This window comes from Myotis daubentonii, chromosome 4, assembly GCF_963259705.1.
Source record: "Myotis daubentonii chromosome 4, mMyoDau2.1, whole genome shotgun sequence".
Taxonomy (NCBI): Eukaryota; Metazoa; Chordata; class Mammalia; order Chiroptera; family Vespertilionidae; genus Myotis; species Myotis daubentonii.
In genome coordinates, this window is record NC_081843.1 from 45235582 (window position 1) to 45253868 (window position 18287).

The window sequence follows — 18287 nt, forward strand, 5'->3', positions numbered from 1 at the left end:
CTCATGGGACATATTCAAAAATAGACCACATATTGGGTCACAAACAAAGTCTCCCCAAATTCAAGAAGATTGGAAGCATACCAACCATCTTTTCAGACCATGATGGCATAATATTAGAAATAAACTACAATAAAAAGAACCCAAAATACTCAAACACCTGGAAGCTAAATAGCATGTTATTAAATATTGATTGGGTCACCAATGACATCAAAGAAGAAATTAAAAACATCCTGGAAACTAATGACAATGAAAACACGACAATCCAAAACCTATGGGACACAATGAAAGCAGTCCTGAGAGGGAAGTTTATAGCTCTATAGGCCTATCTCAAAAAATAAGAAAAAATGGTAATAAATCATCTAAATCTACATCTCAAAGAACTAGAGAGAGAGCAACAAGAAAAGCCCAGAGTGAGCAGAAGGATGGAGATAATGAAGATTAGAGCAGAAGTAAATGACATAGAGACCAAAAAAAACAATACATAAAATCAATGAAACCAAGAACTGGTTCTTTGAAAGGATAAACAAGATTGATGAACCTCTAACCAAGCTCACCAAGAAGCAAAGAGAGAGGACCCAAATAAACAAAATCAGAAATGATAGAGGCGAAATAACAACAGACGCCACAGAAATACAAATGATTGTAAAAAAATACTATGGACAACTCTACTCCAACAAACTAGACAACCTGGAGGAAATGGACAAATTCCTAGAAAAATACAACATTCCAAAACTCAATCAGGAAGAATCTAAAAATCTCAATAGGCCAATAACTATGGAAGAAATTGAAGCAGTCATCAAAAAGCTTCCAGCAAACAAAAGCCCAGGACCAGACATCTTCACAGGGGAGTTTTACAAAACATTCAAGGAAGAACTAAAACCTATCCTCAGACTACAACAAAAAATTCAAGAGGAAGGAACACTTCCAAGCTCATTCTATGAAGCCAGCATCACCCTAATACCAAAACCAGGTAAAGACAACACAATGAAAGAGAATTACAGGCCAATATCCCTCATGAACATAGATGCCAAAATCCTCAACAAAATCCTAGCAAATCGGATCCAGCAGTATATCAGAAATATCATACACCATGACCAGGTAGGATTAATTCCAGGGATGCAAGGATGGTACAATATCCGCAAATCAATAAACGTGATACACAACATAAACAAATTGAAAGAAAAAAACCACATGGTCATATCAATTGGTGCAGAAAAAGCATTTGACAAAATCCAACACCATTTTCGATAAAAACTCTCAGCAAGGTGGGAATTGAAGGATCATACCTCAACATAATAAAAGCCATATATGACAAACCCACAGCCAACATCATACTCAATGGACAAAAACTAACACCATTTCCCCTAAGAACAGGAACAAGATAGGGATGCCCACTCTCACCACTCCTGTACAACATAGTACTGGAAGTATTAGCCACTGCAATTAGACAAGAAGAAGAAATAAAAGGCATCCAAATTGGAAAAGAAGAAGTAAAACTGTCCTTATTTGCAGATGACATGATATTATACATATAAAACCCTAAAGACTCCATCAAAAAACTACTAGAATTAATACATGAATTTGGCAATGTAGCAGGATACAAAATTAACCCCAAGAAATCTGAGGCATTTCTATACACCAATAGTGAACTTTCAGAAAGACTAAAAAAGAAATCCCATTTACCATCACACCAAAAAAATTAAGCTACCTAGGAATAAACTTAACTAAAGAAGTAAAAGATTTCTACTCAGAAAACTATAGGACATTGAAAAAAGAGATAGAGGAAGACATAAAGAGATGGAAGAACATACCATGTTCTTGGATTGGTAGAATCAACATCATTAAAATGTCCATACTGCCCAAAGCAATCTATAAATTCAATGCACTTCCCATTAAAATACCAATGGCATATTTCACAGACCTAGAACGAACTCTCCAAAAATTCATCTGGAATAAAAAATGACCCCGAATAGCTGCAATGATCCTGAGAAAGAACAAAGCAGGTGGGATCTCAATACCAGATATCAAGCTGTATTACAAAGCCACTGTTCTCAAAACTGCCTGGTACTGGCACAAGAATAGACATATATATCAATGGAATAGAATAGAGACCCCAGAAATTGGCCCGAACCAATATGCTCAATTAATATTTGACAAAGGAGGCAAGAACATACAATGGAGTCAAGATAGTCTCTTCAATAAATGGTGTTGGGAAAATTGGACAGATACATGCAAGAAAATGAAACTAGACCACCATACACAAAAAATAAAACTCAAAATGGATAAAGGACTTAAATGTATGACAGGAAACCATAAAAATACTAGAAAAATCCAAAGGCAACAAAATCTCAGACATATGCCGAAGCAATTTCTTCACTGATACAGCTCCTAGGGCACTTGAAACTAAAGAGAAAATGAACAAATGGGACTATATCAAAATAAAAAGCTTCTGCACAGCAGAAGAAACCATCAACAAAACAACAAGAAAGCCCACTGCATGGGAAAACATATTTCCCAATGTTATATCTGATAAGGGCCTAATCTCCAAAATTTATAGGGAACTCATACAACTTAACAAAAGGAAGATAAACAATCCAATCAAAAAATGGGCAAAGGACCTAAATAGACACCTTTCAAAAGAGGACATTCAGAAAGCCAAGAGACATATGAAAACATGCTCAATTCGCTAATCATCCGAGAGATGCAAATCAAAACAACAATGAGGTACCATCTCACACCTGTCAGACTGGCCATCATCAACAAATCAACAAACGACCAGTGCTGGAGAGGATGTGGAGAAAAAGGAACACTTGTGCACTGCTGGTGGGAATGCAGACTGGTGCAGCCACTATGGAAGACAGTATGGAGTTTCCTCAAAAAACTAAAAATGGAACTCCCATTTGACCCTGTGATCCCACTTCTAGGAATATATCCCAAGAAACCAGAAACACCAGTCAGAAAGGATATATGCACCCCTATGTTCATAGCAGCACAATTCACCATAGCTAAGATCTGGAAACAGCCTAAGTGCCCATCAGTAGATGAATGGATTAGAAAACTGTGGTACATCTACATGATGGAACAGTATGCTGCTATAAAAAAAGAAGGAACTCTTACCATTTGCAACGGCATGGATGGAACTGGAGAGCATTATGCTAAGTGAAATAAGCCAGTCAATGAAGGAAAAATACCACATGATCTCACTCATTCATGGATAATAAAGACCATTATAAACTTATGAACAAAAATAGATACAGAGGCAGAGCTGCCTCGAACAGACTGTCATACCACAGCAGGAAGGCCGGGGAGGGTGGGAGGGCAGGAGGGGGGTGGGTAAGAGATCAACTGAAGGACTTGTATGCATGCATAAAAGCATAACCAATGGACATAAGACACTGGGGGGTAGGGGAGGCCAGGGGATTGTCAAGGGCGGGGGAAAAAAGGAGACATATGTAATACTCTTTGTAATACTTTAAGCAATAAAACAATAAAAAAATAAAAAATAAATAAATAAAGTTTAATTCTGACAGTAGCTAGTGTTTCCCTAATATAAGAATCTTTACTATTTTGAACAAAAATTTACATATTTTATCCTTCTTAGAGCTTTACCTTCATCAGATTTTACATCTGCTTGATTAGAGTCTTCCACACTGGCCTCAGAAGATGGTTGTTCAAAACTTTTTCTAAGTTGTTGTAAAAAGACTTCCATGGACAAAGTAAAATGTAACTCTTTATTGTTTAGCCAGTGTACCACAAAAGGTCCACTCTTCTGTTCATTTTCACTTAGACTTAGAGATGTAATAGAAGGAAGAAGTGGAATATCTGTAAAGAACAACAAAAGCAACAAAATTAAAATTTCTTATTATTCTAGCATACAAACCTCCAGGTCTCCTATTTTTATTGACTGCTACATTTACTTTTAGACCTCTGCAATACATTTTATTTAACCTATAAATAAGACTCCCAAACTAATGTCTGCCACAATTATTATTAAAGATAACAAATGGTAAATTTAATATACCTATTATAAAGGAGGTAAAATTATGTATTCTAGGTCATATAACATACTTTATTTTTATATGCATAATTTTCTTTAGTTCTAAAAATAATATCATTAAGAAATGTCTATCATTTATAGACATCTTAATAAGAATGTCTTCATTTATACATACACTTTGGTAAGAAACATTTTAACCTGATCTACCATGCACACGCCATCATCATGATGTCAAAGGAACTAATAAGTTATCTGAACAGCAACAACTTTCTTTCTTAATAGACAGACATATTAACTTTTGTAATAGCCCATCCATCTAGTTCTAAGATAGACACTACTTATTTATTAGCATCAAGATTGAAGTTGGAAAAGTGAAATTGAGGTTCCCTTATGTTCAAAATGGCTTTAAAAACAAACAAATTCAGATAAAACAATAATTGTTCCTTGGTATTATTTTTGATATAATTGCTAAAGTAAGCATACTGAAGTACAAATTCAAAATAAGTTATGACAAATCATGATCCCTAATTTAAAAAGGAAAGAAAAATTTGTCTATCATATTAAATCACATCTAAATCTTTCTCATGCTGATAAACAGTAAAGGATGAAATGGATTCAGGGAATGTAAACTGATTCTATGCTTCATGAGAGCAAGGATCAGACCTGTTTTGTAACTCCAGTTCCTACCACTGTCTTTAATTCCTATACTGGTACAGACTAAACACTCAATAAAAGCCTAGAGGGACTGAACTACCAATTCTATTGTTCCTAGGTGGATACACACTACTGCCAGGAATTAAGAAAATGCCCTCAAGAATACTAATGGGTGGAATTTTCTAATTTTTGACTTACAATCAAATCAAAAGAGACCAGCAATGTCTCTAATAGACTGCATGCCTGGTTGTTAAAGTACACAAGGAGGGGCTAATACTGGATTTTAGCAGAAGCATTCTGGCTAAACAAAAAACCACCTCACATTTTTTTTGTCTCCTGACCTTACTTGAAGGATTTGAGTAGTCATTTTTATGAGAAATCTTCGTGGAAAGGATATAAGTACTAGAATGAAGAGAACATACTCTTAGGAGCCCCTCTCCTGTTTCTATTTCTACTGATGGGCAAATAAGTGAAGCCAAATCTGAAAGTGGGGCTTTAAATAAGAAATAAAGCATCCAGAAAGGTAATTCCAATAGATTCAATTTCAGGAAATGGATTTTCCATAAGGTCTATTCTACCTGCCAGTATTATTTTGCTTTGACTTGCTCTATATGTAGGGGTTTTCCTTTGGTACAATCTAAGAAAGGTTTTAGAACTTTCCTTATTGGAAGGTAGTCATCAAGGAGCTGCTACGTGGAAACTAAGGTTTTCCTTTTCTGTAATTTCGTAGCCTTTTCATTAATGTGAGAATTTAAGCTTTCTACCAGTATATTTTCAAAATACTGCCTTTTGCTCAGCAGATACTCAAAATGATTCTAAACCTTAGAATTGCCTCTGTCAATGTATATCTTTTGATAAAGGTAATGATATTTTCCAAGCCTATATAATTTTTAAATAAAAATAATTCAATACTCTCTCCTTTACACTTTCTTGGTTCATGGATTCTTTTAGGGCTGGTAGCTCTACATGTTAACTTATCAGAGTACTTCTCACTTAAATTCAAGTAACTAATGGACCATACTTATTGCTATGTTTCTTTGAAGAATACAATCCAGCAAATCCAGTGTGCTACATGAAAACAGATGTTGCTAAATTTATGCTTAAGAATATCCCAAGATATATAAAAACTTATCTATAGTGGTTATCTTCTAGGGAGAAAAACTAGGTTGGATAGAGGTGAAAAAAGGCTTTTACTTTTCACTTTTTGTACAGATGGTATTAATCATATGCAAATATTATTTTTAATTTTTTCCCAGTAGTATTCTAAGGTTCTACTTTAAATGACTCAGCTGTGATCAGTTGGTTTCTAAACTTGCACAAAATATTTACTAAAATGATAAGCACTTAAGTTCTTCAAATTTATAGACAGATCCAGATATTCTAATCTTCAATCCAATAGTACATATTTGACATTAGAAATAAGTTTCTTAATTCTTCCATTTATATCTTCTACATATTTCTGCTCTATTTCTGAAAAGGTTTCAAAGATCAAGTACTAAACACATTGATTTATTTTAACAACTATAAATAATTATAAAATACCACTTTGTGATGTTAACCTCTGTGTTAAGAATTAGCTCAAATCTCAAATTTGAATAAACTACTAAAGAATCTCAATGGCTAATCAAGATCTTAAATGACAAGCCAAATCATAGCCTTCAGGAGAAAAAATAAATAAATAAAAATCTCATCTTGTATAACCAGTGAGTTGGCTATAATGAAAAATTAACTAAGAAAGTCACCTCCAATTTTTTTACCTAATTATAACTAAAAGTATAACTTGTTATCAAAATCAATCTACTCGATTCCAAAAACATTTTTGAACAGTGCTTTATTACCCGTGGCTGGGTTGATGCTGGCTGCAATATGAAAGTGGCAAAGTGCATTGGCATGCAGTGGAGTGTTCCTGTGGACGTGATGAGGATCCTGCTGATGTGGCAGGTATCCGGTATGTGCTACAAGTGCAAGAGATCTCCTTCGACCTCTACGAAAATGTCTCAGATTTACCTGTGTGAATAAACAAAGCAAAACTAATGCCTATATTGACATAGGATATATGTATAGGTTACATAATGACTGTTAGACATTACAGATATTCTATTTCAGATGAGTTTATATGTACATTTGTACATAAATATTTTTCAGTAGTTTTGAACAGCTAATTTGAAATCTAAAGAAGCTTGGAGCTTAAACTGCCTGACTCTTAATTATTACATATACATTGCAATTTTTATTTGGTTTATTTTCTTATAAGTAATTTCCCAAACTTAAAAGTTTACAATAAAGTGTCTGTGGACAATGATGTCTCTATGTACACTGTTTTCTTTGTATCCACAGCTTACTCCCTATGACCAGAAAGCGTTGGATAATATCACCATAATAAATTAGGGTTTTATTTCACATCTAAGGGCCCAGTGCACAAATTTGTGCACCTTGAAAGGAACAATGGGCTGTGAGGCTGCACTGGGCACAGGGGCAGGTCTTAGCCCATCCTCTGTGCCCCCGCCTGGCCCCTCCCACCTTAGCCCTTAGCCTCTTGTCTGCCAGCAGCTCTGCTCTCGCCGCCACCACTCCCACACACTGACAGCATCAGCCCTGCTTGTACCTGCTGATGATGCAGAGCGATTTGGGCCAGCACCAGCAGTAGGTGTGAGCAGCGGCTCCAGTGCAGACAGTGGGTGTGAGAGGTGGCTGCAGGCCCCGATCACCCCTCAGGACCAGGGGTAGGTGGAGAAGCCCTGAGGGGTGATCAGGGCCGGCAGCTGCCACTCACACCTGCTGATCACACCGAGCAATTGGTGCTGGTGCCGGGCGATCTGTGCCAGTGCTGGGTGATCAGTGCTGGCACCGGGTGCCAGCAGCAGGTGAAAGCAGGGCCGGCACTGGAAGCAGGTGTGAGCATCGGGCGAGACCACCGTGCATGGGATCAAAGAATTTTCAATAACCACCAGAGGCTTGCCCCGATGACAGCGACCAGTGCCCCACCTTGGTCTGGTGCCCCCACTCATCTGCTCCATCATCCTGCCGCAGCCAATGCCCGCCATGTTCCGCGTGTGCCCCCTGGTGGTCAGCACACATCATAGCAACTGGTTGTTTGGTTGTTCTGCTATTCAGTCTATTTTCATATTAGCCTTTTATTATATAAGATTTACAAAGCATTTTCAGAGATAATCTCATTTTACCCATAAGGCAGACACTGAAAATATTTTTATTCTCATCTTTCAGATGATAAAATAGTTTATATAGAACCCAAGATCTAGAAGTAGACAAGAATCTCCGGATTTTTAGTTGTTGAGTCTCCATGCATATATATTTCATAATATTCTGAGCCATTAGAATACTATACTAATTTGAAAAAATATTTGTTCCATAATCATACAAAGCATTCAAAGATAAATCATTTTTAGATCACTTCCTGTTTTCAATATTAAGAAAATAATAAAAAGAATCTGTATTACTAGTCAGTGTTCAATTAGTACAAACATCAAAAATTGACTTTTACTTTCTACACCACTTAGTAAAATAAATACTCCAAGTTCTGAGGGGTTCTAAAGATAACAACTGTAGAACAGAATCTGACAAACTCCTCTAATCATTCCTGTAATTAAGACAGGACAAAACACCCCAAGCTCTAAAGAAATAATAAATAAAAAATTCTTACAATCCCACCTTTGCTTTCTCAGATTTTAATTTACTTTATGTTATTTTAGCTAAGACAAGTGCAAGCATCCTTTTGTTATCATCAGTTAACCTAAGATTAACTTCATAATTATAAGTATTTTTTTTGCTCCAGACAAAATCCTTTTAAACCAAATAAAACTGAAAATTTTTGAGATATTCTTAAGACATATGTATTAATTAGGATAAATGTTATAAAAAAGGCAATGTACAAAAAGTTTTAAAACTTGTAGGAAATAACATTTAACAAAAACACTCACATCTAAAGAGTTTTGAACTCGTTCTTTACTGGAAGCATTTCTCTCGAACTTATTTGTTAAATTAAGTGGTTCAGTCCAATGATTGCTGTCACCTCCATAAAGTAAACAGTCATTTGGTAAAAATGTCTCTACCCAAAGACGACACACATTATCTTTGCAGCAAGTCAACAGTACATTGCATACAGAAGCCCTAAGGAATAAAAACATATTAGAGGAAAAAATATAAATTTTACATAATATCACATTCTACAATATTTCTAAAATGCTACAGTATTTCTAAAATGCACAGAACTAAGGTACTGATGAAGAAAATATCAATATACATTTATACAATGTATTTAATCAAAACCACTACAATTGAGTGGGTATGTGGTTTCACCACATCAAATACTTGCTAACCTATTTCTTTTCTGCCTAGAATTAGACAGTTCTTGTTTCAGCCATCTAAGATTTTTCTTACTGCTGTAGAATAAAGACTGAGATCATGCCAAAATCCCTTGGTTAATATTTTTTAAAAAAACAACAACCCACATCTATTAAAATTTTCTGATTTATTCAGTGGATGGTTATTTGAATTATTTCATAATGCTTCGCTTTTACTTCCTGTACAGGCACATATACACTGGTCCCTAACAGGCTACATTAACTAGTATATTTATTCTCTCCTTGCCTAACACATATGCCAAAATAGTGAATAGAAAGAATAGAAAATCCATGATATAATAAGTACAGCCACCTGCTTCCGTAGTCATTCGTGATTTTCAGGGAATTGACTATCTTGCCACCCCACAAAATAAAATCAAAACCAACTGCACATATATTAATAAGATCCATAAGCATTAAGAGTTCAAGGTTGAAATTCTATTCACAAAGACTACCTCCTATCAGGACACTCTGCAAATTTAGAAAAAAAGAAGGCACAATATCCTGTAGTATTATAGTTTTATTAAAATACATATTTAAATACATTTGATTATAAAATGAGCAATCAGTAGAAGGCTTCTATCAGGTAATTCAGTAAGTCAAATTTTTTAAAAAGGAAATAAAAATATTCTTAGCAGTCACTTTGTTAAACCTGATTTAAAAAGAATAGCAAAGGGGAAGAAAAGAGAGGACAGCATGTTTTATTCTGATTGCTCTTTCCTTCAGCTTTCCTTCTATATTCTCTCACCTCTCTCCTTCCTCCCCCTTCCTTCCCTTGTCTACTCCCTTTTCTTCCTTATCCAGCTACTCCCTGGGCTTCTCTCCCTCAATTCTCAACTTCTCCTCCTCTCCAGGCTACCCTCTCTTTCTCCTGTCCCTTCACTTCTCTCCACTTCTTAGAGCCCTTCCTTCATTCCTTTCCAAGCCCTGTTTGTTTCTTCTTTCTCTATCCTCACGCCTCTCCCTCCTCCATTTTTTCTCCCTCTTTTTTCTCTAGTCCACTCTGCCCTTTTCCTACCCCTCCCCCATTCCCTCTTGGTTTTCTCTAGTACATTCACACACACAGGCAGTGGCAATGAAACTAAAAGTAAGAAAACAGAAACAGAAGGAAATACATCAAAAGGAAATATATAGAAAGTTCAAGATTCATAGTGCCCATTAGTAAAGGGCAGAATGGAAAGGCTTACCATGGAAAAGCAGAAGGTAGAAGACTAAAGGGCTGAATAGACAACAACCAGAAGAAGTATAAGAATTTAGGTAAGGGCAATGAAGTAAGAAAGAAAGGTGTACAACTCAGAAGCATGGAGAGGGCTTTGACCCTGGAATGTGGGTGTCCCAGCTGACTTTCCTTAGGATACTAGGCTACAGTCAGTGTGAACAGCTAACATATAAGAAATATTCTGATCTACCTGAGGCATTTCTCTGGCAATACCTTCCTTCCTCACATCTTCATCTGGGTATCTTATTTTTCTTCAATGGCATATCATTGAAGATAAAAAATAAAAAAAGGTGTAAGCTTATAGAAGGCAACCATGTGATGGGTGTAACAACAGGCTAAGATAGTTTGAAACTGTCATCTAAACCAACTTTTGAAGGTTTCTGGAGGATATAAACAAATCCCCCAACCTGTCCTACATTCGTCAGTTTTTAATTAGTAAAGATGCTTATTCAAACACTTCTCCATTATTCTTTCTCAAACCAACAGTCCCTTACATAATGTATTATCATTTGGTCAAGCATCTCTTTTTCTTAATTTAATCCTCACCCAGTATTATTCCATTGATTTTTTGGGGGAGAGAGAGAGAGAAATATCAATGTGAGAGAGAGACACATCAATTGGTTGCCTCCCACATATGTTCTGAGCAGGGCTGGGGATCAAACCTGCACCGCAGAACTCTTCACCCTTCAGACTGTTGCTCTAATCACTGGGAAACAGGCTAGGGCTGGTTGAGCATCTTAATTTTATGTGAAAAACAAACCACCTATATCACTTGCTCAGTGAAGATGCCATATTAAAAAGAACAATGGTCTTTGATGGGATCTCTTTCTCCTGAGAAAGGGTCAGCCTTCCCACTATGTATATCTGCAGGCAGTAGGCAATTGGTAAAACAAAAGTGAAAACTGAGAGAGCGCAGGGAGATAAGCTGATTCTTAAGTCATATGGATCCAAGAGTAAAATTCTGGAGACCTCTAAAAGATGCCATAACAAACAGAAAATTCCAGTTCCAGATCACAGTTCCCTGTGCTTCAAATCTTAGTTGGTAAGAGATAAAATGAACCCAGGGAGTAAAAAAACAACCAAACAAAAAACTGGTATGCCTTATTACTGTTATCAGGCATTTGTAATGGCCCAGTGTAAGGCATCTGGCCTTGTCTCCACTGTGATCATTTTTGCCAACACTGAGTGAGCTTGGTCAGGAGCAGATGTACCTGTCCTCTCTTAAAAGACACGATACTATATAAGCCTCTTTTTCAGTACGCTGGTAGTCTAACATTAGTGAATGAAAACTTGGAATATAGCAGAAGAAATCAGCCTCTGAAATGATGCTATCTTCAGATACTTCTAAAAGGTATAAGTCTGTGGTTGAGCGTTGACCCATGAACCAGGAGGTCAAGGTTCGACTCCTGGTCACAGCACATGCCCAGGTTACAGGCTAAATCCCCGGTGGGGGGGGTGCAGGAGGCAGTCAATCAATGATTTTCTCTCTCTCTCTCTCATCATTGATGTTTCTGTCCCTCTCTTCCTCTTCCTTCGTCACTCTGAAACTTAAAATTAAAAAAGGTTCACAGTTGCAATGACAGCTATTTTCACTGGGGTATTTTTTTTTAACCAGAGGAAATACACATAGAAAGAAGACGACAAGGGAGTAAAATGTGAAAAGTTCCAAGCAAACAACAATATGAAGAATGATTATGGGATAAAAGAATTAGATACATAAGACAGAGAAGAAAAAGATGCACAACTCTGTCACTTAAAAACATCTAAAATGGAAGTATATTATCCTTTCACATGGCTCTCCTCTTAACTGCCTCATGGCCAGAGGGCTACAAGCCAGGGACCATGTAATATTACTTGAATCTTCATAGGCAAAGTCCTATACCTATGGGTTCTCAAAATAAGAAAAGTAATCAAAGTCACAAAGATGATGTTCTCTTAATACATGGGAAATATTACTAAGACACTGACCTAGGCATGTATTTACTTGTTTTACGCCAGGAAAATCCATTTACAGCTCGAGGATGGGCCAGATATACAAAAGAAAAGTCAATTTCTCCTTGGGATTGTTTTTCTGAACTTTTATCTGGAGACGTAACAGTTGTCCGCCAGTTTTCTACATTATACCATACCTTTAAAAGACAGTCATCCTAAGAGAGAGAAAAAAAACAAACAGAAAAACATCCACATCAAAATTAAAGATTAAGTGAAATAGCAAAAGTAAGGTTTTTCTCTTCAATCACAGCAACTTAAAAATGGGGAAAGGGGTTGTGCATAGATGAACTATGTAGAAAATCTCTGATTTTGACACTTTTCTATTAGCATTCCTTAACTATGCTTTGAGAATTAAGGTGCGTGAATGTGTGTATTTAGCAAGGGTTGGTTCAAGGAAAATTCTAGTTACTATATACTATGAAAAACAGTCATTCAGAAAACTGAAAGATGAAGTTAAGGGCACTTTTTCCATTTAGCCAAGTATCTAATAAGAAAACATTACTACTGACAAACTTAAAAAGACTGATAATATCTGAAAACAAAGGACAGTTTTCATGAAATATCATATGAATGTTCAAAGAAAATGTTGAAGATGATAAGAAGTAGTTAACAACTACTACTATATTAAATAATCTAAGTCAAATCAAAATTACATCTCCTAATTTTGGATGTAAGAGAAGAACAAGGGAGACTAAAACATACCATGTTTTACTCTTAAGCTGTAATTACATTCCCACCTGTAATGCCAACCTGAATAAACAGCTCCACTTCTAAGAAAACCTCACTGAGGCCCAGTCAATGTGGCTTAGTGGTTGAGCCTCAACCCATGACCCAGGAGGTCACGGTTAGATTCCCAGTTAGGGCACATGCCTGGTGTTGTCGGCTCAATTCCCCATAGGGGGCATGTAGGAGGCAGCCAATCGATTGATGTTTTCATCTCTCTTTCTCTCCCTTCATCTCTCTGGAAATCAATAAAAACATATTTTTTTAAAACCCACTGAAGATTTAGAGTATCTCACATTCTTAATTTTCAGAAGGCTTTGAGCAATGAGAATAACTTCAGAACAATAACTTCAACTGTGCATTAACTGCTCTGTAAACCAATAATTAAAAATAAAATCATTTCAAAGAAATACATTATTCTGAAATCAATAGATAATAACAAAGAAAATGATTACATATATCCTTCTGGAAAGTCTGTAAATTCTTATAGCTTAAATACAGTTTATATATGTCAGCTTAAAGATAATATAAATAGTAGCAACAGTTTATAGACAGTATACTACATGCAGGACACTATGCCAGTCACTTTATATATACTGTCTAAAGTAATCCTATGATGAATGACCTGAAGAAGGTATTATTATCCTCAGTTTACACATGAGAAAACCAAGGCTCAAAGAGATTAACTACTTAATGAATATCAAAAAGTTGGTAAATGGTAGATTGATAACCAGATTACTTTTAAGTCTATGCTGTTTCAATTATACTATACTACCTTTTAACACAATAACACTGAGCCAATTTTTGCTATTAACATTTTAAACAGAAAATATTTTCAACTTAAGTAAGAATAAAGCCGATTAATATTTATATGAAGTTTCAAAATAAACCATAAACACAATTTGGCAATAGCAGTTTCATAAATTACCTTCCCAGCGGTGGCAAAAAATTCTCCATCTGGTGAAAATTTCATTAAATGAATTTGAGAAGCAGTTCTGTAAATTAAACAAAGAATAACTGTCAAGGAAAAATAAGTAAGAAATAATGCAGTATTACTCCACTAAACTATACTCAGCAATTTCTTCAAATAATAAAACTTTCTAATAACACAATTTACACACTCACTTTTAAGTATAACTCTTAAATATAAATTTTAAAATATAAAACTTTACATTAAATATAGAGATTATTTTTATGTCTAAATATCCATACATAAGAATCATAAAAGGAATGACTTGTCAGTCTTTAAAACTTAAGACCAGCCCTAGCCAGTGTGGCTCAGTTGGTTGGAGCATTGTCCAATACACCAAAAAGTTTCAGGTTTAATTCTTGGTCAGGGCACATACATAAGTTTTGGGTTCAATCCCCAGTCAGGGAGCATATGGGAGGCGATGGATCAATGTTTCTCTCTCACATCAATGTTTCTCTCTCTCCCTTCTTTCTAAAAAAAATTAAATTTAATTTAAAAAATCAATAAATACATCCTTGGTTATTAAAAAATAAATAAAACTTAAGACCAGAGTCATAGCTCTCATTCCCTCAGAATGTGAAAGAATTATTTTTAATCTGGAATCTAATATCCAGAGCCACAGATAATCTATATTCCACAATACATTTTCAGGGACAAATCAGTATTTTAAGATGAATTCTGCCTGAAGGCAGCATTTGACTAATTAAAGATTATGTTTGGGTTAATGGCCATCATAAACTCAGCCTGCCAGCTTCACCTGTATACTTGGTAAGTACTGGTTTTTCTTCTCCAAGGAGCTTTGGCTCATTTCCCTTCATTGCCTTCCCTTCTGGCTACCCATATATGCTGATCCCAAGACACTTCTACCTATCTTCACTTTCCTTTTCTTAACCAAGTTCATGCTTAAATTCATCCTAAAATTATTTGTAAAGCAGGATAAAGATGACTTCTGTCATAACTCAGCACAAATAACTTTTTCCTCATTTTAAATGCAATAAATACATAATAGAAAATATTGATACAGACGGATAAGAAAATGAAATCTATAGTTTCAAAGAAAACCACTCAACATTTTTATTTTATTTTAAAATACATTTTATTGATTTTAGAGAGGAAAGGAGAGGGAGAAAGAGATAGAGACATCAATGATAAGAGAGGTTCATTGAGTGACTGCCTCCAGCACGTCCCCTACTGGGGATCAAGCCCGCAACCCAGGCATGTGCCCTTGGCCGGAATTGAACCTGGGACTTTCAGTCCGCAGGCCGACGCTCTATCAATTGAGCCAAACCAGCTACGGCACCACTCTTAACATTTTAATACACAGAATTCCAGATGCTTCTGTCCACTCTCCCTTATCTACTTCCTATAGGACAGTGCTTCTCAACCTTCTGGCCCTTTAAATACAGTTCCTCATGTTGTGACCCAACTATAAAATTATTTTCGTTGCTATTCCATAACTGTAATGTTGCTACTGTTATGAATGGTAATGTAAATATCTGATATGCAGGATGGTCTTAGGCGACCCCTGTAAAAGGATCGTTCGACCACCAAAGGGGTCGCGATCCACAGGTTGAGAACTGCTGCTATAGGAGGATGTAGAAGAGGGTATGAAAACCGAGGTCATATTTACAATTTTATATGCAACATTTATTTTTAAATGTTATGAAAAGTTTTATGTATCAATATGTGCAAATCTGCATTAATTTACTGGTTTATGGTATTCTATTATACATATATGCAATGATTTTAACGAGTCTTCAGTTGATTGATTATTCAGGGAATTTTTCTGTATTTTAGTTGTAATTCCAGTTTGGTCCTGGGAGCGTGTCCATGCAGCATCCACTTACTCTGCTGCCATTTTTAATCTTCCCAAGTGAGCTATCTGCAATTATTTTAAATAATTTGACAATTCACTGCTGTTTTCTCATTTTGCTGTTTTGAAAAAAAAAAAAAGTGGTGTGATGAACATTCTTGCAAATGCATTTTTTATGCATCTGGTTAGCCCTAAAGGTGTCCTTAAGACAAATTATTAGAAATGCCTGGTATCCATGATTGTGACCTTGTCCCCACTAGTCTTTTCTCAAAAGAGTAACTAAAACAGTCTTTTAAAAGGAAATCAGATCTCAACACTCCCTCTGCTCAAAACGCTAATAGCCTCCCACTCACTTAGAAAAGGCAAAAGCCTCACAATAACCTATAAATGGACTCCTGACTTTGACCATTTCCCCTATCACTCTTCATCTTGTTCACTTTACTTCAGCCACAAGCTAAGCAGCAGTTTTTGCAATGGATATTTCCTCTGCCTACAACAGTCTTCTCCCAGAGATACGCACACATGGCTTACTGCCTCACTTCCTCCAGGTCTATGCTCAAATGCCACCTCTACTCCTCTTCTCCTTACCCTACTTACTTTTTCTTTATCATACTTACTGATCTTCATCTACATGTGTAACATGTTTTAATTTTTTTCTTATATTTAGTAAATTACGGAGACCTATTAAGTATAGTTAGTGTTATCTTCAGTTAATCCTAAATCAAAATTTGCAGTTTCTAGTTTCATGGTTTTTCTGCTCAAATAAATTAGTATGTCTAGCCCAGCCGTGGGCAAACTACGGCCCACGGGCCGGATCCGGCCCATTTGAAATGAATGAAACTAAAAAAAAAAAAAGACCGTACCCTTTTATGTAATGATGTTTACTTTGAATTTATATTAGTTCACACAAACACTCCATCCATGCTTTTGTTCCGGCCCTCCTGTCCAGTTTAAGAACCCATTGTGGCCCTCGAGTCAAAGTTTGCCCACCCCTGGTCTAGCCCAAGTTATTACTGTATAATCTTGATTTAACTTAAAATTATTCCCCTCTCACAAATAATACATTCTCAGTTTAACCCAATGGAAACCCCTTACTAGATCTGCAGTGAAGGCAACAGAACACTTTGCTGCTCCCCTCTTCCCAATTTTCTAAAGAAAGGAGTCCAAAACAAAGCCATAGCTCTTTCCAAAGAACTATCTTTGCAAAATCCTATTCCCTTTTCACATGGTAAGCCTTTTTAATACCTGTGATCTAGCTGAGGGGTACAAAATACATGGAAACAGCTCCTTTGAAATCTCCTTGGTAAATTCCATATATAGGAGGGATGCATTACTCTCATTTTGGTATCTCATATATATCCTATTATTGCTTCAAATAACACTGACTCAGGAAGAATGGCATTTAACATCCTGTCATACCAGTTTACTGGTTATTGCCTATCTTCCCCAATCTGTTCACTGCTCTATTTCAAGCACTTTTACACTGCCTGGAACATGATAAGCACTCAACAAATATTTGTTGAATTAATGAACAAAATTTAAAATTGCTATTAAAAGTATGAAAAAAAACTAAGCCTGCTAATTCATATTTCCAAATTGTTCTCTAGAAAGATAATACTAATTGCACTCCCTTCTTAACAGTATAAAAAAGTAGCTGTTGATCTGCAACTAGGAGAAAACCAAGATGGAGGCATAGGTAAATACCGGAAATTGCTGCCTCCCACAACTTCAAAAATACAACTAAAAGACAAAATGGACATCATCCAGAACCACAGGAAGGCTGGCTGAGTGGAAATTCTACAACTAGAAGGAAAGAGAAAAGCACTGAGACTCAGAGGAGGTGCAGAAGTAAAGTGCAGAGGTACAGAGGCGCACGTGGAAAGGGCTGGCAACCGAGGACACGGTTGTCTTTTTCTTTTTTTTTTTTTTTTTCTTTTTTTAATTAAATATTTATTGTTCAGATTATTACAATTGTTCCTCTTTTTCCCCCCATATTTCCCCTCCACCCGTATCCCTCCCTCCACCTTCCGCCTTTACCCCCCCGCCCCCCGCCACTGTCCTCATCCATAGGTGCATGATTTTTGGTCAGTCTCTTTCTGTATTCCCCACACCCCTTTCCCCCCCAAGAATAGTCAGTCCATTCCCTTTCTATGTCCCTGATTCTATTATGATCACCAGATTATTTATTCACTTGATTCTTAGATTCACTTGTTGATAGATGCATGTTTGTTGTTCATAATTTGTATCTTTACCTTTTTTTTCTTCTTCCTCTTCTTCTTTTTTTTTATTTTTAATTAAATCTTTATTGTTCAGATTATTACATTTGTTCCTCTTTTTTTCCCCCCCATAACTCCCCTCCTCCCAGTTCCCGCCCCACCCTCCGCCCTCACTCCCCACCCACTGTCCTCATCCATAGGTGCACGATTTTTGTCCAGTCTCTTCCCACATCTCCCACACCCCTTTCCCCCCGAAGAATAGTCAGTCCATTCCCTTTCTATGTCCCTGATTCCATTATAATCAACAGTTCATTCTGTTCATCAGATTATTTATTCACTTGA

The 18287-nt window shown here is 36.2% G+C and overlaps 1 protein-coding gene across 6 annotated transcripts in view; it reads right to left on the reverse strand.

Moving 5' to 3' along the window:
- Nucleotides 1-18287, reverse strand: part of DMXL1 (Dmx like 1) — a 166759-nt gene that overhangs the window by 109503 nt on the left and 38969 nt on the right. For all 6 annotated transcript variants that reach the window (XM_059693800.1, XM_059693803.1, XM_059693802.1 and 3 more), the window contains 5 exons: nt 13875-13941; nt 12200-12378; nt 8590-8779; nt 6490-6658; nt 3610-3822 (listed from right to left, as the gene is read on the reverse strand). In XM_059693800.1, the coding sequence (XP_059549783.1) occupies nt 3610-3822; nt 6490-6658; nt 8590-8779; nt 12200-12378; nt 13875-13941 (818 nt within the window). The remainder of the gene's footprint in view (nt 1-3609; nt 3823-6489; nt 6659-8589; nt 8780-12199; nt 12379-13874; nt 13942-18287) is intronic.